Here is a 23,046-nt window from a genome sequence, read left to right as displayed (position 1 = left end):
AGCGCTATGGAGACCCTGGTTGGGTAAATTTTTTACTCAGCACTGTCGTAATGGCTTACGGCCATGCCAACCTGTACACGCTCGATCTCGTCAGATCTCGGCCGCTACACAGGTTGGTCCTGGTTAGTACTTGGTTGGGAGACCGCCTGGGAATACCAAGTACGGTGTGCTTGGGGCTGGTTCTCCATTCTTTTTCGCTCCTCACTCACGCATGGCGAAGAGGGGCCTGTTGGGGTGGTCTTTGACCTCCTCTGGTGACCCTGTGCTTCCCGTATCGCCGGGCCCGGTCCGAAGTCATGTTTCGTCGACCCGTAGGCCTGGGTTAACCCTTTTTTGAAAACTGAAACACTTGTACTGCGGTATAGCCGGTGTATACCCGCAGGTGTGTTTTGGAGTTTTTTTCTTGAGGGGTTATAGGAACAACCACCGCATTGGGTAACACCAAGGTGGTTGATTCCCTGGTGTGTTGGAGCAGTGTCAACTCCCGGGTTCACCGGTTGAGGGTGCCCCTGCACGTTCATGACGTCTGCCAATCGTGTCAGCCTTCTCTGCCTCAACCCTCTGGGTGGGGGATTTTTAAATGGAGGCTTGGTCATGCAACAACGCCAGCTTACGCCCCTTCCGCCGGGGCGGCTGTGTTCAGCTGTCCCCTCTGGCGCCTGTCTCGTCCGCAGTCTCCAGGCTAGGGTTAACAGCCTGTTGCCTGGTTTTTCCCCGGTGCGCTGCCTGCTTCCGTTGGTTAACCTTTTTGTGTGCTTACGGCCATGCTGACTGCCTGTTCTGCAGGGTCAGTGTGCCAGGCGGTGTACTATTGGGGGGACAGGGCCCGCTCGGCTGAGGGGCCTTTGTCCGAATACGCTGGCGATGTGGGGGGCGGGGTCACTAAGTGCCCACCTGGTGGGGTCTTGATGCTGGCATCATGGACTTCTCCGGGCCCCCGTTCCAGGGGGTCCAGTCCCTTTGGTGGGCCGGAGTCTTCCTTCGCGCTCCGCTGCTACGGCCTTGCCACGGGGTTGGGTTTGCCCTTGACCCCGTGATTCTGGGGGCAGTAACGAGGTTGTTCCCTCCGTTCCCGGGTGGCATGCGGGTTGTGCGTGTGTGTAGTCGTGGGGTCAAGCCACGGTCTGCTCACCCTGTGCGTTGAGTTGCTTGAGTGCCTCTTCGCACGGTCGGGTCCGTCGCCCTCCCGTGAAGCCCCCAATAGGGGGGGTGCCCTCCATTAGGGTGGGTCGGGGGGGCTCGGCCCTCCCTGTTCTGATGGTTGTGGGGGGCTTTCAGCGGGGTGTATTTGTCGGCCGATGGCTCTCGCTCGGCCTCCCTTGTGCAGAGAGTGACGCAGAGCGAGAGCTAATACGATACAGAACGTTAGGTTATGACTATAACCAAGTTCTGTTAGTATAGCGACGCTCGGCGTCCGACGCCGCTGCAGCCCTTGATCTCGCCTTGTGGTGAAAGCTTGGGAAGGAGGCGAGTGGGTGGCCCCACCCCTGCTTATATGGGTAAGCTGATAGGGGTGTGGTCAGACAAATATTGGGATTAAAGGTACATTGTGGTCTTTATTCAGTGCGCGTGCACGTGTGCGAGGACAGTGCAGAGAGTGACGCCGAGCGTCGCTATACTAACAGAACTTGGTTATAGTCATAACCTAACGATAATATTTGCATGTGCACAGGGTTGTTTGTGATGGTGGTTAAATGAAGGATGATCGTTGTTGTGCTTGAATGTTTGCCGCTAGCGTACTTTGCCGGTGGTGCGCGGCTGAGCCAGTGTCTCTGTGGCTTTGCCGGTCCGTCACGTGAGATTCATGTGGCGTAACTTTGGTGTGTGTGTGTGTGTGTGTGTGTGTGTGTGTGTGTGTGTGTGTGTGTGTGTGTGTGTGTGTGTGTGTGTGTGCTCCGATTGAATTAGAGCTGCTGTCTTGTCCCATTGTGTGGGTTTACGTCGTGTCTGAGACGACGGGCTTGAATGGCTTGTGTGAGATGCGGAGGAGGAAGTAAACATTGCCAGGCATTCTGGTAAATGTAGCCATTGTAGTTCTCCCTCGTCCGCCCACTGTCAAAGGGGACATGACATGCAGGTTAAATTAATATGTATGAAATGTATAGTGTATACAGTATATTCAATAGTAGTATTGATAGTATATTGATGTATATTAAATTAACCATTAATTTAATGTTATATTCAATTAATGTGTATGCTACTGTATATTTTGTTCTGTTTCACAGGTGTTTGACCTATGGTCAGCTGTGGGAGTTATAACTACAAGCTATGAACAGTTATCTATGGACCTATGGAAAGTTATAACTACAACTATCTCAACTGTGGTCAGTTGTATTGTGGAAAAAAGATCTCAACTGGTCTGTTTAAATCAGGGGTCTCAAACTTGCGGCCCGCGAGCCAATTGCGGCCCGAGGGATGATATTTTGCGGCCCCCTACTTGAGTTTCGTGTTAATGCGGCCCGCGCACAACTGTTTGCAGAGTCGTTGCGCGAGAGTTGGAAGTTTTATTTATTTTATCACTTGTAGGCTACCATAGCGCAGGCTCATGACAGCAACGTTATGTTAGTGACTTGGTTGAAACGTGATTCCGGAGTGATATCAAGTAAAGTGGAAGGAAAATATATCCTCGCTATCTCCTCTGACTGCGAGCAGTGCTCTGCATGTCCGGCTGCACTGCCACTGTCTGTCTGTGTACGAGTCTGGTCCAATCACATTCAGCATCCCGTCAGCGTTTTTCCCCCCTCACCCACAGTCTGCGAATCAGATGTAGAGTAGGGGAGTAGGGCGGGTCTTCACGGAATGCATGTCGTCTCTCTCTTTCAGTAATAGTCAGAGCAGAGTTGACAGCGCATCTACAGTAAACTCGCTCCCAGTTTTATCTCTGTGAGATAAATCATAAATGTAGTTTCGCCAGCAGGCAGCCAGCAGAAAAATATGGCATTTTCAAAGATGGTCAGTAAAAGAAAAGTCGACTGCAATTCAAAGGTGAATGGACTGAAAAATATGCGTTCATCCCGAGTCCCAGCACCAAACCAATGTGACTACCGTATATGCCAAGAAACTGTATCTCTTGTGGAGGGTGGCAATTTGAAAATAATGTATGACTGAGTGATGGAGACCATCTTTGAAGGCAAACAAACGCAAACCCCCCTCAGATCGCACAGCAACCAGAATAACTGAAATACTGGCTGGTGATTTGATTAAACAGCTTTGTGATAGAATAAAAAAAAATGCACAGTGCATTTCCATAGCTGTGGATGAGTCCACTGACACCACTGAGAAGCCTATGTTCTGAAGAACCATTCATGTTCTGAAGAACTGTTCATGTTCTGAAATGTTATTGCTAAAGATTGAGAAGATTGGATCAGTTGTACTTTTTTTTTTTTAATACTTGAAACCCTTTTTTTGTGGAATATTTGATGCGGCCCAGCCTCACCCAGACTCTACCTCCAGCGGCCCCCAGGTAAATTGAGTTTGAGACCCCTGGTTTAAATAAACAAAATAATGACTAACCATTGAGTCATCCATTGTGTGGTGCCTGTCAGACCCTTTCAGAGGGTTTCAAATAGAACCTTTTTCGAAAGATCCGAACACCCTCTGCATAGAGTGTGTAGCAAGTTGTGGAGGAGGGCTGGCAACTTGTGTGTGTGTGTGTCATACATACATGTGTATGTGTGTGTACTTGTGTATGTATGTGATACGTACATGTGTATATGTATTTAGTATGTGCATGTAGGGCTGCCGCGGTATTGATTTTTTCCTTACTGCACAAATTTCGCTACAATATCCATGTTTTTAGCAGAATTCAAAGCGAAAAAACTTTCCGTAGCAGCAAAACACGTTCTGGGGTTCGATCAGAATGTTAATTGCGCAACTGCAAGTGGAAACTTTTGAACACATGGCGTGAAGAAAAAAGGCTATACACAACTATAATTATTATTATTATTATTATTATATAAACATTTTAAAAAACAGCCAGTAATCAGCTTGAATCTGCAGTGGGCGTGATGTGATGGCGATACCGCGATAATGTATGTATGTTGTACGTATGTATGTTGTACGTACGTGTATGCGAGTGTGTGTGTGTGTGTGTGTGTATGTTATACGTACGTGTGTATGTGCGTGTGTATGTATGCATGTTGTACGTACATGCGAGTGTGAGTGTGTGTGAGTGTGTGAGTGTGTGTGTGCGCGACTGCGCGTGTGAACCCTGACCTCCACTCTTCCCGCTCCCCGAGGCCCCGGCAGCCTTGGCGATGACCTGCTGATGACCCACGATGCCGCTGGCTCCACTGAAGCTGGCCTTGGCCACCTTGGAGCCGGAGGAGGGGTTGCCCTTGGCGACCAGGATCTGCCCGCTGCTGAGGGCCACCTGTTTGACCGCAGACTGGAGGGTGGAGCCGACGGGGATGCCCAACATCTAGAGGGGAGAGGTCACAGGTCAGGCTGGACGATTCATCGATTTTATCGATTCATTCGAATTAATGATCTAGGACGATTTTGAAAAATTAAAATCGATTTTTTTTTCAGGAGTCGCCTTTTATTTTACAAAAAGTGATGTTTGGTGAAAGTTAGATTTGCACTTTATTAATCCCAATAGGAAAATGCATTCTTGTTTGATGATCAAGAGGCACCTTTTATTTGTTTTAAGTGAAGTTTGGTGAAAAAGCTAGTTATTGCACTATTTATCCCAATAGGGACATTCATTTTATTTTGATCAAGAGTAACCTTTTATTTATATATATATATATATATATATATTTTAAGTGAAGATTGGTGAAAGTTAGGTTTGCACTTCAATCCCAATAGGGAAATTCATCTTGGTTTGATAATTTTTTTGTGTCGAATAAAAACAAAGCTTATTTGAATGATTTCCTTGGCGTTTCAAGTTTTCAAGAGAATCTTTTTTTATTATTTATTTAATTTTTAGGCCATATCGCCCCCAGCCTTAGACTCAGAGGTCACTGCCTGTTTAACATCTAGAGGTGAGAGAGGTCACTGTCTGTTCATGTCAACATCTAGAGCAGTGGTTCTCAAACGACGGGTCACGACCCAAATTGGGGTCGCAGGTAGGTTTGATTGATTGATTGAAAACTTTATTAACAGATTGCAGAATGGGTACAGTACAGTACAGCTCAATACATACAATTGTTAAGGGGATGCAGACCAGAGAAAGACTTTCGTCTTGTTTACATCAGGGTCCCCCATTTTCAATTCATCATAACATATATGACATACATGACATACAGATAGACAGTACTGCTACATCTATATATTTATGACATACCAGATTTGTAAATACAGTACTGTTTGTGATACAAAGAGTCCAGAAAAAAAAAAGTATATACATTTGCCGTAGAAACTGTACATTGGATTGGGTAGGTGGGGGGGGGGGACTGTACATTGGAGGTGGTTGGGTGGGTGGGGGGGGGGGGGGGGGGGTTGGGTAGGAGTGGGGGGGCCATACTTGGTAAGTATTGACAAGACCATACTTGGTAATTTACTGTACATTGGAGGGGGTTGTGTTAGGACATTTACAGGGGCCAGTTTCGAATTGCAGTCTCCCGTAGGTGTTTTTTGAGAGTGTTTTTGAAAGTGGGTAGTGATTCACATTCCTTTACAGCTTTGGGTAGGGCGTTCCACATTGATGTGGCATAATTGCGAAACGTGTTTAGTCCCTTGTTTGAGCCGAATCTGGGTTTAACATGATTTGTGGAGCTCCCTCTGGTGTTGTGATCGTGGTATTCACTGACCTTTGGGAAGTATTTTGACATGTACATGGGTACCTTGGTCGTGTAGTGTATCTTGTAGACCAGGCCCATTGCAAGTTGCTGTACTCTGTCGTCTACTCTAAGCCATCCTAAGTTGTCAAAGTGGGCAGGGGTGAGGTGGGTTCTAGGAGTAAGGTCAAGCAGTAGTCTGACCAGTTTGTTTTGAGATGTTTGTAATTTTGTTTTTAGCGCCTTTGAGGTGCTTTGGTACCATGAGGTGCAAGCATAGTCGTAGTACCCTTGAATGAGTGACAGTTGCACATTGGCAAGTAAAAAACATATACCAGTATATTAAAAAAAATTGGCAACATATTTTGGCTAAATATGCCTCGTTTTATAAATGTCTATTGATAACATAGTGCTGTAATTATATATATATATATATTTTTTTTTATTGATATTTTTTGCACAAATCTCTCCAATATTCAAAACATCTCTTTCCACATCATCATATGCAATTTCCAGGATTTGCCTTTTTCTTTTTTGTAAGAACATACAAAACATGTAAAGGACTCATACAAATACATTAACAACTGACATGGAAAATAAATAAAGACTTACGAAAAAAGAAACATACTATACTATACATTATGCGTATACATCCCTGATATATATACTTTGCATGTAGACCGAACTACCTTCGAGCAGGTATGTGCTGCATCCTCTATCGGGATGCCACCCTTCTCCATATTGCATGTGAGAGAAAGCGCCCCAGACACATGCAGTTGTGCATGATAACATGCATGCACGCATGTCTCCAACACATGTATGTGGGTACGTGTATCACGTAAGCATGTGTACATGCCTCATATGTGTGTGTGTGCATCTTCCTGGTATGTGACTGTACTCCTATCTCTTGTGTGTGTCTCGTATCCATGTGTGCCTCTGCCCCCTATGTGAGTGTATATCTCAGACGTGTATATATATGTGCGTCTCAGCTACGTATGTGTGTGTCTCCTATATACATGTGTATCCCCCATATGTGTCAGTGAAAGCCTATACTTCAACTATGTGTATATGTAGGTGTGTGTATGCCTATTTCCTATAAGTGAGTATGTGCATGTATGTGTGCCCCTGACGTGTATACCTTATCCTTGTGTATATGAGTGTGTGTAAACCTATTATGTACACATATGAATATGTGTATCCTAGATACTTGTATGCGGCTATACCTGCGCACATGTGAGTGTGATAGAGACAGTGACCGTTCCATAGATACACCATCCGGACATAAAATACATGTACATACATACACAATACATTATAAAGCACAAGTACCATCAGATCAGATCCCCTTTTTCATATTCATCCTTGATAACATTGTAATCCCACCTTAATCATTTGTCCCCAGACCGTTCAGTCAGGTGTAGAAAACTGTCCCATACCTCAGCGAAAATATCCTCTCTCCCTGCGACTCTATATGTCACCCTTTCATATGATGCTGTCCGGAACATTAGTTCCATCCATTCTTTAAAAGTAATATCAACAGGTGATTTCCAATGTCGTAATGCAATTCTACATCCTGATATCATGGCCATTCTATACCACATTCCCCGGTATTTAGGCAGTTTAATCCCTTTCGGTACTATACCCAAAACACATGCCATTGGGGCGTTATTTATCTTCACATTCAGAACCTTACTTAGGAATATCACAATTTGATCCCACATTTTCCGGACCTTCTCACATTCGTACAGCATGTGCAGTAAAGTGCCTGTCTCCTTCTCACATCTCCAGCAGATGTCACTGTCCCTTAATTTCAGTCTGGCCAGTTTACTAGGCGTCCAATAGCTTCTGTTCAACACTTTGTAAAAAATAAGTTGTGATTGCGCCTCCCTAGAGAATTTACCCCATTTGGACACCAGTTTCTCCCACATTTCCTCAGTAATATCCTCACGTACATCGTTCTCCCAGCTCAATCTCAGACCCGCCAATTTGGGTGCATTGTATTCTCTTATAACATCATAAAATCTTGACGCACCGCCTTTCCTACGCCATCCTTTATAGAATATTTCTTGAATTGCAGTAATCGGGCCACACTTTGGTCCTCCTATTGATGACGATATACAATGTCTAATCTGTAGGAATTTATTGTAATTATATTTTCTAATAAATATGCATGATCAAGTTCAACAACGTGCGCTTTTATTTTGATATTCCTTAATTCCACGTTTGAAAGTGTGGGGTCCCCCAAAAGAAATCCTAAATAAAATGGGGTCGCGGTATGAAAGAGTGTGAGAACCCCTGATCTAGAGGGACGTTTACACAGGTCACTACCTTTTCATGTCAACACAGTTGGATTAGAATGAGGGGCGTAACGATAACACACATTTTCAGATTCAATACGAATTTAAATGTCGAGGTCACGATTCGATTCTTGATTTTTTTCTTCATGCGATAACATTTATTCATACTACAGAGCATTAATTATATATATATAAAAATAAATATACACTACATGATTTCGTTTGTACTCGAATTTTTCTATTTTTATTTTAGTCGTTTTTTTTTTTTAAATGTATTTCAAAGTTGTTAACAATGAAAATGAGCCTTAAACATTATGCTAATGTTTGGGGTAGTGTGTGTGTGTGTGCGTGTGTGCGTGCGTGCGTGCGTGCGTGCGTGCGTGCGTGCGTGCGTGCGTGCGTGCGCGTGTGCGCGCGTGCGTGCGTGTGCGTGTGTGTGTGTGCGTGCGTGCGTGTGTGTGCGTGCGTGTGTGTGCGTGTGTGTGCGTGTGTGTGTGTGCGTGCGTGCGTGTGCGTGCGTGCGTGTGTGTGCGTGTCTCACCTTGCTGGTCGTGGCCCCGCCCCCTGCGGCCCCCCCTGCCTGTTTCTGGGGGGACATGGAGATCACATGGCCTCCCTTCACGGCAACAAACTGCTGCGTGGCGCCGGTGCCCGGGTGCTGCTGGGCCGTCACCGTGGTGCCCATGTGCTGCTGAGCGGGCACCTCCCCCTGCTCCTGCTTGATGATGACCTGCACACGGAGGACAGCCTCCAGGTCAGCGGTGCTCAAACTACGGGTCGCGACCCAAATTGGGGTCACGGGTAGGTGACAGTGGACAGCGCATGGGAAAGTAAAAAAATAAAAATATTATAATAACATTTTATATTTTTTTATTATTATGTTCCGGCAACATATTTTGCCTAAATATGCCTCGTTTTATAAACGTGCATTGATAACATAGTGCTGTAATTAAATGTTCTAATAAATATGCACGATCAAGTTCAACGTGTGCTTTTATTTTGATATTCCTTAATTCGATGTTGAAATTATGCAATACATTAACTCATTGGGCGCCATTCACGAGAAAAGTCGGGTTAACTCGCCATCGCTTGAGCGCCAATCACGAGAAAAGTTGGGTTTTAATCGCTATTTCTTTTATTCGCTATATCCATTCATTTTTCATCCATCCAGCCTGATGTTATCATTGGGAATGGGTCTGAGCTCGCAAAAGGCCAATACCGCCGCCTAACGCCTTCTGGCCGGTATTGCACATCATTGGAATCCCTCCCCCTTGGGCTGTACGCCGATTAGGGATGGGTACCGAATTAGGTACTTTTAAAGGTACCTACCGAATCACGTCGGTACTACCGAGTGCCGATTCACGTGAGATCCGTCGGTACAACATTTCGGTACTGTAAAAGATATAACATTTTTATTATTATTTTTTTTGACAATGTCAAACGAAACGAAACGAATGAAGTGTGCCGCACGTTCACGCGCACAATACACGCTTACCTAGGATTTGACTTGATTCAACAACATAGCAGTCGGGGCAATGGCAAGCCGAAAACGGTCGAAAGTGTGGTTATTTGAAGTTTGGATAATTTTTTTCACGACTGAGGTAGGTAGATAAAATTTTTAGAGACTAAAGTACCGAAAAAAGGTACCGTTCAAATGTATCGGTTCAAATGTGAAAGGTACCCTAACCCTAACGCTGATCGAAGAAGTCCGGTCCAGGTTTTCCTTCTCGGGCATGCAGTATCGTTATAACACATGGACTGGGGAGACTGGGGGCAGCGTGGATTATGCGTTTTTGTGGAGAAACGTTGGATCAATAAACGCGATCAATATTTGGAATGGCGATCAGGAATTGGATTAATCTTTTTGCAGTACATCAGATGTGAGGTAAGGACTATGTTACCAATCTTGGGTTAATCAGATGTTTCTTTCGTAACGATCACGCATGTCTGCGTGTGTGTGTGTGTGTGTGTGTGTGTGTGTGTGTGTGTGTGTGTGTGTGTGTGTGTGTGTGTGTGTGTGTGTGGGTGTGCGTGCGGTTGGCTGCGACCAAGGCACGGAGAAGCGACTTTTCAGCCCCCGCTTCTGTTCGTGCATGAGGACACATATAATACCGATAATCTAGCGTTATTTTCAGAACGATTCATAAATCAAGCGACAAATGGCACGATTTCTAAGGAAATGCATTGAAGCGCGGTTTGCTCGAGTTTCTTGAGATTAGACAGAATCGCTCTGGAACTATACTCATATTCACCACGGTATAAAACGGAAATGTATGTATGAAAAAATTATCAGTTTTTTGCATGTTGACTGGAAGAAACTCACTGACAATCGACGTGTTTATTAGATCCATAGCTATAATATTTTATATAATATATATATAGTTTTAGCACTTGCAAAAACGGCATTCTCCCCATTGCATTACAGCGATGGCGTTCTAACCATAAGGTAAACAGCTTGGCGTCCATTGAGTTAAGTGTGGGGTCGCCAAAAAAAATCCTAAATAAAATGGGGTCACGGTATGAAAAAGTTTGAGAACTCCTGCTCTAGGTAATGGCTTCCATTACCTCTTCATTTGATTTAGGGCTGTACCTAATGTCATTTTTCTACATTCGAAGCTTCTATTTTTTTGACGTAATCAAATATATATATATTTTTTTTAATCCTCAATTTAAATAAAGTGATTAATCTTATTAAATTAGTTTTATTTTATTTTTTATTAAATCAACTTTCTTTAATGAAGAAAGTTGTCAGCATAAATAACCCAATAAGGGCGCTGTTGGTACGAAAGTTATGGTGCCGTCTTGATGGAGCGCAGAGTGCCGAGCGGATGCAGATAAGCTACATCATTTATGATAAATGTTTTATAAAAAAAATTATGACGAGTCATATACTATAATAGTATAATACTATAATATTAGTGTAGCCTAATCTTTATCTGCAACTGTGAAGAAAAAACCCATTGGTTTAAACAGAATGAATAGACAATTTTTTTTATAATAATAATAAAAAAATAAAATCGAATGTTGATTTAGAATTTGAATGTCAACGGTATGAATGAAGCTTTGAATTATTCGGTACAGCCCTAATTTGATTAAATATAACACACTGGAACACAGTGGCACTAGGGATCGGGCTAATATTGCCAAATATCGCAATATACAAATTAAAATGTGAGGAGACTTTTTTTTTTGGTCTTTATCTTGTAATACAATTGTCACAATGCTATGTCATTCAAAATGGTTTATTTACCTCAGTAACTTACACTAAGTATATTCTTTGCTGCGACCAGCAGCTCTATAGCTTGCTCTGTTGGTTGGTTGGTCCACAAAAGCACCCCCCCTTTAAAAGGGCATTTAAAAGGATATAATTCACTTTTAAATGCTGTTTTTTTTTATTGGAAAAAAAATCTGATCCAATATTTATAAACCTATTTCTGATAATTAGTTACACTTTAGATTAAACATTTATATTTCTTAATTCAGAACTATTTTTCATGGATGAACAAAACGTTCAATGCAAATGGTTGATTTGAATTTCAAGGACTTTTTAAGCACTTTGTAAAACAATTAGCTGGAAAAATCTTCCAAGGAATTCCAGGCCTTGACTTTTTTTGGTAAAAAAATCAAGCACTTTAAGCACTTCAAGGACCTTGTGCGAACCCTGCATATTTGGGTACACCGCCCCCAGCCCAGAGTGGAACTAAACTGAATCCCTAACACTGGCGGCGGTGTGTATTAGGAGATATAGTCATCATTTACTCATCATCGAGCACTTGAAACCTTCTAAGGTTTCTCTCCTCCACATTGCCTGTGGTGCATTTTTTTCCTATTGCTTAGTGAGTTTTTCCTTACCTTCGCGTGGGGTCTGTCTGGGAGTGTTGCATTCATTTATTAAAAATGTTTTGGACTTCATGGTGTTTTTGTTTTGTTCTTGATTTATTGTGATGTTTCTCCTTGACTTGTTTAAAGAAGACGTGTCCGGCCCCATGGGGGACATTAACGTGTGTTGTCGGGCCTTACAGAAGACGTGTCCGGCCCCATGGGGACATTAACGTGTGTTGTCGGGCCTTAAAGAAGACGTGTCCGGCCCCATGGGGACATTAACGTGTGTTGTCGGGCCTTAAAGAAGACGTGTCCGGCCCATGGGGACATTAACGTGTGTTGTCGGGCCTTACAGAAGACGTGTCTGGCCCCATGGGGACATTAACGTGTGTTGTCGGGCCTTAAAGAAGACGTGTCCGGCCCCATGGGGACATTAACGTGTGTTGTCGGGCCTTACAGAAGACGTGTCCGGCCCCATGGGGACATTAACGTGTGTTGTCGGGCCTTAAAGAAGACGTGTCCGGCCCCATGGGGACATTAACGTGTGTTGTCGGGCCTTAAAGAAGACGTGTCCGGCCCCATGGGGACATTAACGTGTGTTGTCGGGCCTTAAAGAAGACGTGTCCGGCCCATGGGGACATTAACGTGTGTTGTCGGGCCTTAAAGAAGACGTGTCCGGCCCCATGGGGACATTAACGTGTGTTGTCGGGCCTTAAAGAAGACGTGTCCGGCCCCATGGGGACATTAACGTGTGTTGTCGGGCCTTAAAGAAGACGTGTCCGGCCCCATGGGGACATTAACGTGTGTTGTCGGGCCTTAAAGAAGACGTGTCCGGCCCCATGGGGACATTAACGTGTGTTGTCGGGCCTTAAAGAAGACGTGTCCGGCCCCATGGGGACATTAACGTGTGTTGTCGGGCCTTAAAGAAGACGTGTCCGGCCCCATGGGGACATTAACGTGTGTTGTCGGGCCTTACAGAAGACGTGTCCGGCCCCATGGGGACATTAACGTGTGTTGTCGTTGGGCCTTAAAGAAGACGTGTCCGGCCCCATGGGGACATTAACGTGTGTTGTCGGGCCTTAAAGAAGACGTGTCCGGCCCCATGGGGACATTAACGTGTGTTGTCGGGCCTTAAAGAAGACGTGTCCGGCCCCATGGGGACATTAACGTGTGTTGTCGGGCCTTACAGAAGACGTGTCCGGCCCCATGGGGACATTAACGTGTGTTGTCGTTGGGCCTTAAAGAAGACGTGTCCGGCCCCATGGGGACATTAACGTGTGTTGTCGGGCCTTACAGATACATTTGATTTGATTTGATTAGTTGTTGTCCTCTGCCACAGCAGCCTGGTAGACGCTAGGAGCAGCAGCAGCAGCAGCCACTATATATATCCACAGGACTTCAAGTCACTTTCATGGAGAATAACAATAAGAATATCACTGCATCCAAAGCCATTAAAACAGTAAAAATCCATCTCCCTTGAAATTGTATTTCATCGCCTGTGGAGGATGGATGGATTGGGGGGTGGGGGGTATTGCAGTGTTTCCATGCCGTGTAACCCTTTCACTGCCACACGACAGAAGGTTAGCCCTTTACTATCACACAACCGACGGCGATGCTCCATCATTAGCTCCGCGGATGCTAATAGATGATAGTAAAGGGCTAACCTTCTGTATTGTCACAGTGAAAGGGGTGACCGGCCGTCGTGTGGCAGTGAAAGGGTTATTAATAGTGCGCCTGTGTCTGTGAAGGGTGAACCCTGCAATTCAACCCCCCCCCCCCTCACCCCCTGCACCCCCCCCTCGAGAGCGATGTCCCATTTAAACAGCTCGCCGCTCCAGCTCTCACATCTGCTGAACACAGCAGCACCCTCCTCGCAGACACTATTAATACCACGCTGCCGCCGCGGCCTCGTTAGTGTGGGACAGGGAGATACCATCTTATTCTTCTTCTCCTTCTTCACACGACGGACTGTACCAACTCGACTCACCTTCACGCCGGAGGAAAGGAAGGTTCCCGTGTGAACTTTGGGGGCCGGGGAGCGAGGAGCGCCGTGGGCCGTCTGCTTGGGGCTTCCTGCGGAGGGATAAACACACATCAGTCCTGTAGGGCTGAGCCCAAACCGGGCGTTATGTTGGCATTCAAATTCTAAATCAACATTCGAATTCTTATATATATATATTTTTTTTTTCTCTATTCATTCTGTTTAAACCAATGGGGGTTTTCTTCACAGTTGCAGATAAAGATTAGGCTTCACTAATATTATAGTATTAAAACTGATGAGTTATATTCATTCAAGAAAGTTGATTTAATTGATTTAGTTGGGCTGGGTCTGGGTCTGGAAAGTTGATTTAATAGAAAGAAGAAAAAAATACGAATTTAATCAGATTAATCACTTTATTCAAATTGAGGATTTAGTTTGCGGATAATAATTAAAATTTTTTAAATAAAAATACATTTATTTTTTTATTATTATTAAAAACGAAAGTTCAAATGTTCGTTCTGAAAAACCCTGACGAAGTTCGAATCCCAAAAACAGGCTTCGGGGAAACGGCCTTACAGTCCTGCGGGGGGGGGGGGGGGCGACAGCGCCCTGCTAAGTGGACTGGAGGCGGGATGTAAACAGCGCCGCTAACTCAACACAGAGGCCCTGCACTTAAAAAAAGCCCATCCCTTTACTTACTGCACCCGTTTAAAGCCGGTGATTCCGCACTCACTCGCTCGCTCACTCACTCACTCACTCACTCACTCACTCACTCACTCACTCACTCACTCGCTCACTCACTCACTCACTCACTCACTCGCTCGGGGACGGCAGGCGACACAGCAAGGACAATGAGGAAATAACATGACTTCTACAGTAGAAGTAGTACAGAAGTTCTACTGGTGTATCATTTGTACACCATTAATTTATCAATACATTCATTGATCAATAACCTACGTATTATTACCATTAGGGCTGCAACTAATGACTATTTTGGTAGTTTTTATTTTATTTTTTATTTTTTTGCACTACCTATCTTTGTGAAAGTGGCTTCTCAGCTCTGGTCCAGCTGAAGACAGAGCAGAGGAACAGATTGGACATTGAGCATGACCTCAGAGTTGCTTTGAGACTCTTGTCAGGACCAAACAACATCCCCAGTTATCCCATTAGTTCCCCAAACTTACTGTCGGTCTGTTATGTTAAGCTAAGAAGTCTTCAGCTGGACCAGAGCTGAGAAGCCACTTTCACAAAGATAGGTAGTGCAAAAAAATATAAAATAATAATAATAATATATATATATTTTTTTTACGACTAATCGACGCAACAATTCCTCGTCGACGATTTTTTATAATCGACGCCATCGATTATGTCGACTAATCGTTGCAGCCCTAATTACCATGCTACTTATGTTCATTATTATTAACAGGAACAATTTAAATAAATAACGTTAGTTGGAGAAGCTATTGTCATTAACTAATAAATGACAATGCGCCACGATGCACCTACTAGATGTTTTTATACTCGGGTAACAAAAGAAGTTGTGGGTGTTGACAGAGTTTAATGTCCAGGCTGCAGCTGATGTGGTTTATAAGGTTTAGTGTCCAAAAGAAAATTATGGTTGAGAACAGAACAGCGCCTTCCGTGAAAAAACATTCTCTCTCCGCAGGTGCATAACAATACTTGTCCAATCGGTGGTAGTGGACGTATTGTAGCCATCAGGCATGCAGTAATGTCAGGAAGAAGGAGGAGAGGTTGTATTCGTATAATATGGTGGTTTAATTCCAGCTCAATATAGTCTAGATGGAAATAGGGCTCCACTCGCACGCACCCATCGGAATTTTTTATGCCACCTGATTTTTCTTAATCCTTCAAGTGTCTACTTTCAGAATCTGCCAGGTGCCAAGCTGAAATAATGTCCGAAAGGCTACATTTTTAACCCTTTATTGCACCTAACCCAAAACCGAAACATTAAAATTTGATGTAGCAAGAGGCATTACCTTTGAAGTAAACAAGATATGAACAAATGTTTCCATACAATTCTGACCCTAGAAATTCAATGGAATGGTTATTTTTTACATTTAACAACATTTTGACTGTATTTCTGGACAAAAACAGCAAAAGAATGCAAAGAAATTGTGTCTGACCAACTACTTCTTTATGCATAGAGTGAATATTTGTTGACAATCAGTTTTTTTTCAATCCTCCTAATAAAGTGTTTATTTTGAGATTATATTGGGTACCAAGCTGAAATAATGTCCCAAAGACTAGTTTTAACCCTTTATAGCACCTAACCCAAAAATTGAAAAATTAAAATATAATGTAGAAGAGGCATAACTTTTGGGGTAGACAATTTACAGAGCGAAATTAATACATTTTCCCACACTATCAAATTTTAATGTTTCGGTTTTGGGTTAGGTGCAATAAAGGGTTAAAAATGGAGCCTTTCGGACATTATTTCAGCTTGGCACCCGGCAGATTCTGAAAGTAGACACTTTAAGGATTAAGAAAAATCAGGTGGCATAAAAAGTTCCGGGGGGGGGGGGGGGCGTGGGCCCTATTTCCATCTAGACTAATATGTGTTTTACAGGTTAATAACACTTCCCTCGTAACGCACAACACGGCTACCTGCTAATCCGCTCGCTTCACGACAACCTAACGTCCGGTCCGTCCTCTCATATCTCCCGGGGGGAAACAAGTAACACCACCCCCCAGCTAAACAGAGCGACACATAATAGCTTATTATTATACATGTGAACGGTCGGGGTCTGGTGTGGGGTACTGGGGTGCTAAACGATTGTCGTTGAGCGACAAACGATCGCATCGCCAGGCGACGTCGGTCGCCCACCCGCCGTGTGCGTTGGACTTAAGTGTCGTAGGAAAGTCAGATCCATCAGCGCGTGTGTGTGTGTGTGTGTGTGTGTGTGTGTGTGTGTGTGTGTGTGTGTGTGTGTGTGTGTGTGTGTGTGTGTGTGTGTGTGTGTGTGTTTTAAACCGTGTTTAACGGCAGTGAGAGGCAAACCGGAGAGCACAGTGGAAGAAGTTACATTACACACACACGCGGGCGGCTACGTGGCGTAGTGGGCAAGGCGCTCGCCACGAAATGCTGGAGACGCTGGGCTCGCCTGTTCGAGCCCAGCGCTCCACATTTGCTTTCAGTTTAGCTGGTCGTTCATACTAATACACATTGGCCGTATTAGGGGGTGGGAAACTGATGGGTGGGGATCGGGCGTTGTGGACAGCGACTCCTACAGGTCGGTTGGTGCGCCTGCGCAGTAGAATCAGGAAGTGTCGGGGGCAGCGTGAGCCTCCCACGCGTTACTCCTCGCCACTGAGAGATCGAGCTGCACAGGTGAAAAGATGTGACTGCTGTTACCTCAAGTACCGGAGGGGACTTGTGCTATGTATGACTTAGTCCACATTGCAGCCGGCTTGTGGGAGGCAAGAAACAGCGTCCGTGACAGGGGAGGGTTGAATTGGATGATACGAAATTGGGATGGGAGAAAATATAGAAAATGGGAGAAAAAGTGGATCAAAACATTACACACACACGCCTACACACACACATGCGCGCACGCGCCTTGGTATCTAATTAATGACCACGGAAAAAAAGAGGCTCAGTAACCATGGAAACCACTCATCCAGCTGCCTCATGCTGCTGCCTCACCACAGAGAGAGAGAGAGAGAGAGAGAGAGAGAGAGAGAGAGAGAGAGAGAGAGAGAGAGAGAGAGAGAGAGAGAGAGGAGAGAGAGAGAGAGAGAGAGAGAGAGCGAGAGAGAGAGAGGGAGAGAGAGAGAGAGAGAGAGAGCGATAGAGAAAGAGGGAGAGAGAGGGAGAGAGAGAGAGAGCGAGCCGCTCGGAGCGTCGCGGAGCACTTTCCGACGAGGCTCAGCGTACAGAAGAGATGGATCAGACTACGCAGACGCTCCGACATCTGTCGCCATTTTACCTGCTAGCTGTCAGTTGCTCAGCGCTCAGTTAGAGCAGAATGTTATGCGTTATGCTCAAGATGATCAGGATGTTACACCTGTGTGTGTGTGTGTGTGTGTGTGTGTGTGTGTGTGTGTGTGTGTGTGTGTGTGTCTGGGGAGGAAAGTGGAGTGAAGGTAGGTAAAGTGCATGAAAAAGTGACAGCAGGGGGAAAAAGTTAGTTTTAAAGCAGGGGTGGCCAACCAGTCAGAGATTAAGAGCCACAGAAATGTCTGTGGTACAACAAAGAGCCACACCAACGTTTCTCAACTTTTTTTTCAGTCACGGCACCCTTCATGTGTTTATAGGTCTCACTAGGGTTGCCCCCCGGACCCCGGTTCTAAACTCGAACTGGTACTAAATTAGAAAAAACCAGAGTATTAATAAGCTCCGACGTTATCGGTACTGCTATCGATACTCGAGAAATTATTATTATTATGGGTTATTTTTTCGAGGAATTTAAACGTTACAAACTATCTCTCCTCTCTCTGTCTGCATGATAAGCGAGCCGCAGCAAGCCATCACACACACTTGTCACGAGCCGCTCACACTCACACATACACGGGTAGGGAGGTGCCTGTCCGTGGCTAGCTACGTTAGCTACGGAGCTAATAGAGTGTACCATCCAGCAACACTGAAACTGACTCACGTTAACGTTATGCCGAGTTCATCATTCATACTACCATAGACGCCTGCGTAATGTAGCACTCGGAGCATCTGCTCTCTCACTATTGAACTTGGGGGAGCAAAGGTATGCTCTTGCTCCACCACTTTTTGATCATATGAAACATTTGATATACCCCCCCCCCCCCCCCCCCAATATATATTTCTAACCATAACTACGTAATTTCAATCAAATTAATAATACGCAATGACACTTAATAGCAAGTTTTTAAGTTTCCAAAGATTGCGACCCCCCCCCCCCTGCTCCCCCATATGGTTTGATCCAGTGCCTCTCCAACCCCCAGCAGAGCAGACAGTGGTGCACGGCGCTGGCGCTGCAGGTAGGCTGAGTGTAAATATCAAAGGCCACAGAAGTGTGTCATTTGGTGGCAGGCAGGATTTTCCAGTAAGTTGTTTATGATTGTTAAGATTATTTATGTTAGACATGTCTTTACTATTGAGTGGTAGAAGTTCTACCACGCAATACAATAAAAGTGTTTCACGTCCCGAAATGCCATCTGGTCATACCAATAATAATAATAATAATAATAACAAAGTTTCCCTCTGGTTGGCGTTAGCTTTAGTGCTAGCCGCTAGCTAACGTTGTCATATATCTAGATATGTGGATAACGTTGACTTCGTTTGCAAATTTTAACGTTCGCTATGGCAGACGAGCAGGGTCGGATTAACGACGGCCGCGGCCCGTGGGCCTTTAGTGACGAGGGCCCCCCCCCCCCATGAGTGTCATTTTTAGAAATTAAGGCCTGCCTCTTATATAAGCCTCTCTAATAAAGGCCTGGTGCTCTTTGCAGCTGAGGTAAATAGAAGACCAGTCCTATATTTGAGGATTTACAGTAAATCAAGATGTTCAATTATCTTAAGGTACAATACCTGAAATGAAAATGTGTGTGTGTGTGTGTCCAGCCAACCAGGTAACATGGCAGAAAAAAGAAAGAATACAGACATCGGAGCATTTTTCAGTACACCAAAACGCAAAGTAAGAACCCTAGTAGCCTAATAGCTCAAAGACTTAAAGGGCGGGCTCCACAAATAATGGATTGCACGGTGTTAATTGCACCCTTACTTACAATTCATTATGAATTGTAAATGGGAGACCCTGATGTAAACAAAACAAAAGTCTTTCTCTGGTCTGCATCCCCTTAACAATTGTGTGTATTGAGCCGTACTATATTGTACCCATTCTGCAATCTGTTAATAACATTTTTAATCAATCAATAACAGATTGCAGAATGGGTACAATACAGTACGGCTCAATACACACAATTGTTAAGGGGATGCAGACCAGAGAAAGACTTTCATCTTGTTTACATCAGGGTCCCCCATTTTCAATTCATAATGAATTGTAAGTAAGGGTGCAATAGAAATGTTTCATAATGATGTTCAGTGTATTCATAAGTGTATTGCTCTCCTTAATGTAGAATGATATGGTGACTGTGCAGACTCATGGAGGAGGCAGAGAAGGAGAGAAAGAGACCCAAGAGTTACAGGTAATGGAAATATCAGACAGCTTAAAGTGTAGGATAACATAACAAATTAAGACACAAAATAGGCTATATTTACAGCAGACCCTGTTATTGTTCCTTGTTGGTATTTTTTCTCTCTTTCTTATTAAAAACTTGGCCTATTTGAAAGGAGATTGATTTAATAAAAATAAAAGAGCGAAAAATCAATATACAGTATATATACAGTATGTATATATATATATATATATATATATATTAATATATTATTATTATTATAGTAATTGGCTATCATACTGCAATATAAACTGAGTTTTATAGTGAAAAGAGCAGCTTTATTGGTCAAGATTGAAGGCTCTATATTGCAGGAAATTGCACGTACAGGTTCATTAAATGAAAAAAATATCTGCCGTGGAGAGGGTCGTGCCGGACCCCCTCCAAACCACCCCTTGTCTGCCAATTTAAAAAAAAAAAAAAAAAAAAAAAAAAAAAATTGCACCCCCACTTTCAACTATAACTAGGCGGCCATGCATACTACACTACACGTATGAACTCGACATAGCGTTAACGTTACTCCGTTTCCATGAAGTGTTTAATTAGCAGCAATCTGTTCGGTTGTTGAAAATGTAACGTTAAGGTAGGTATCCGACGCACTTCCGGCGAGGACAGGAAGCAGTCATAAAATCGTTGTAGTCATTTAGTAGTCATTTAGTAGTCTTATAAACTAAAAGATTTTAACAAAATAAAAAGCAGCAGCACTATTGCATAACTGAGTCATGTTTGCTATGTATTTCTTTCTTTAGGGGAGTAGGACATTTGTTTCACAGTTTTAGCATGATGTTTTATAGATGGCCAGGTTAAACACAGGTTTTAGTTTTTTTAAGAGGGGGGTTTGATTTGATTGAAGTTTATTTCAAATATGCAACACAACAAACAAATATCAAGTACAGATATAGCCATAAGCCGTTCAAATAATAAATTGTAAAAAATAAATTAATTAAAATATTTAAATAATAATCTAAAAGAACCGATAAGAGTATCGATAAAGTACCGAACCGTTAAGCAGTATAAAATCCTAACGATACCCATCCCTAGGTCTCACCCTCTGGCCTCTGAAGTTGCTAATGTCTTTTTTATTTGGGCCTCACAGGGTTAAAAGTACCCTGTGAGACCCACAGTTGCAAAATTACAAAATCACTTTTAGCCATTTAAAGTCTTTTGAAGGAAGACTCAGGGCTTTCGAATTTCAAAAAACTACCCTACCCAGCTCACGCCAGCCCCTGTCAATCATCTGACTTCTGGATTTACTTTTTTATTTCTCTTATTTTTGGGGGATTATCTCCCACAAACCTGAACGTTATTGCCATAAAACAGAACGCAGTTAGTTTCTCTACCTTTCTGTGAACGTCTTGCAAAAAACGGTGTTGCAATACAGTATGATGAAAAATGGTGGAGAAATGTACATTATAAAAAAGATGGCAGAATTCAGTACTGTATCTACAAAACCTTCTGTTTAATCATCTTCCCTTTATTCATTTGCTTAGATTTTTCATATCTGGTCAATTTTAGCATGGTGTTATTCACAGTCAAAGATAAAAAAAAATGTTTTAGAGGGTTGAGACTGTGGGCCTTGTGTGTGTGTGTGTGTGTGTGTGTGTGTGTGTGTGTGTGTGTGTGTGTGTGTGTGTGTGTGTGTTTATGAGTGTGTACCTGTGGAGGAGGCCCCGGTGGTAACCATGCCGATGACCTGGCCTGGCTTGTCCACGATGATGTAGGGGTTGTTGAGGACCGAGGAGGAGGACGCCTGCTTGCCGTGGTGGGCGGGGGTGGAGGTGCCGGGCGTGCGGGGCAGCGGGGAGTGGCTCGGGGTGGAGATGGGAGAGCCTGTCGGGGGGGGGAAGGAGACGCGTCAAACACCAGAGAGCGTGTAGCGTGATTCACTCTGCGTTGTGTGGTGTAGATGAAAGAACACCGCTACAACAGTAGGGTCAGCTCACGTCCATTTTATTCTGCCTGGTGGGGCTGGGTGATTCTTGCTCAAATGTGAATCATGATTTTTCTCTCTAAGAATTGAGATCATGATTCTCTCACACGATTCTTATTTTTAGGAATAAGGACGAGCGCCCTGCTATGACGGTCATTTCATGTATGGACGAGGAGACATAATAATGATAATCTAGCCGAAAAATTGATGACTGGGTTACAGTAAAACACCTTTTTCTCGTCTTTTTCCTGGAATTACTGAAAAACACCCAAACCATACTCTTTTCAAAACGGTATGAAACGGAAATGTACAGATGAAAAAACAACCCGTCTCGGGCATGTTGACTAGAAGCAACTCACTGAGACTCGACGGCGTTATTAGACCCATAGATATAATATAAGATATATTTTAAGCACTCGCAAATGTCACAGTCTAAAACTATACCATTGAATAAAGACCTGGCGATGAATGGGGTATCAGCGCCCCCTGCTGCTGGCGGTCAATGTGTTATACAGACAACATAACATTATATCAAAGTGCTCGACATAAACATAACAAAGTGCTTGACTTAAACTTAAAAGTCTCTTGTAACATACAAAATAACTCAAGTCAGAATCGTCATCATTTAGAAAAGTAAAAAAAATTCAAAAGAATAAAGAAATGTTTAATATAAACAATCATAATTTTTTAATGAGATTGCATAGGTCTATGAATCGAGATCACGATTTTATTTCGATTAATTGCCCAGCCCTACTCTGCGTTGTGTCGTGTAGATGAAAGAACACCGCTACAACAGTAGGGTCAGCTTACGGCCATTTTATTCTGCCTGGTATCAAACACATGAAAAACAACATGGCGGTGAGCTACAGTTCTGCTCCGGGTGTGCCCCACCTCTCGCTTCACTGCTCCAGTCAGAAGGATTCCACAGTGGTTGTGTCTGACGACTGATCACTATCCTGATAAACCGGATCTAGTTTTCAGCATAATCCGTCCTGCTGACTGAGTAACTTCAGTTAGCGTGATCAGTCAGTAACTCTCTCAGGTTTTAATGAGGACAAAATGAGCACATGGCGTGGGAACAACCTCCTCGGAGGGAAACAAGCACTAAGAGATCCGCTGAGGTTTGGTCTC

The 23,046-nt window shown here is 43.8% G+C and overlaps 1 protein-coding gene across 1 annotated transcript in view; it reads right to left on the bottom strand.

The window, feature by feature from the left end:
• The window catches only part of yeats2 (YEATS domain containing 2), a 128,943-nt gene that overhangs the window by 64,990 nt on the left and 40,907 nt on the right, over positions 1–23,046 (bottom strand). The window contains 4 exon segments of the mRNA XM_084332673.1: positions 4,216–4,420; positions 8,559–8,747; positions 13,827–13,912; positions 21,642–21,815. Of these exon segments, the coding sequence (XP_084188799.1) occupies positions 4,216–4,420; positions 8,559–8,747; positions 13,827–13,912; positions 21,642–21,815 (654 nt within the window).

Source organism: Notolepis coatsorum (assembly GCF_963971535.1).
Source record: "Notolepis coatsorum genome assembly, chromosome: 17".
Lineage (NCBI taxonomy): Eukaryota > Metazoa > Chordata > Actinopteri > Aulopiformes > Paralepididae > Notolepis > Notolepis coatsorum.
The sequence above is the reverse complement of the archived record's forward strand: the minus strand, read 5'-3'. Positions and strand labels throughout refer to the sequence as shown.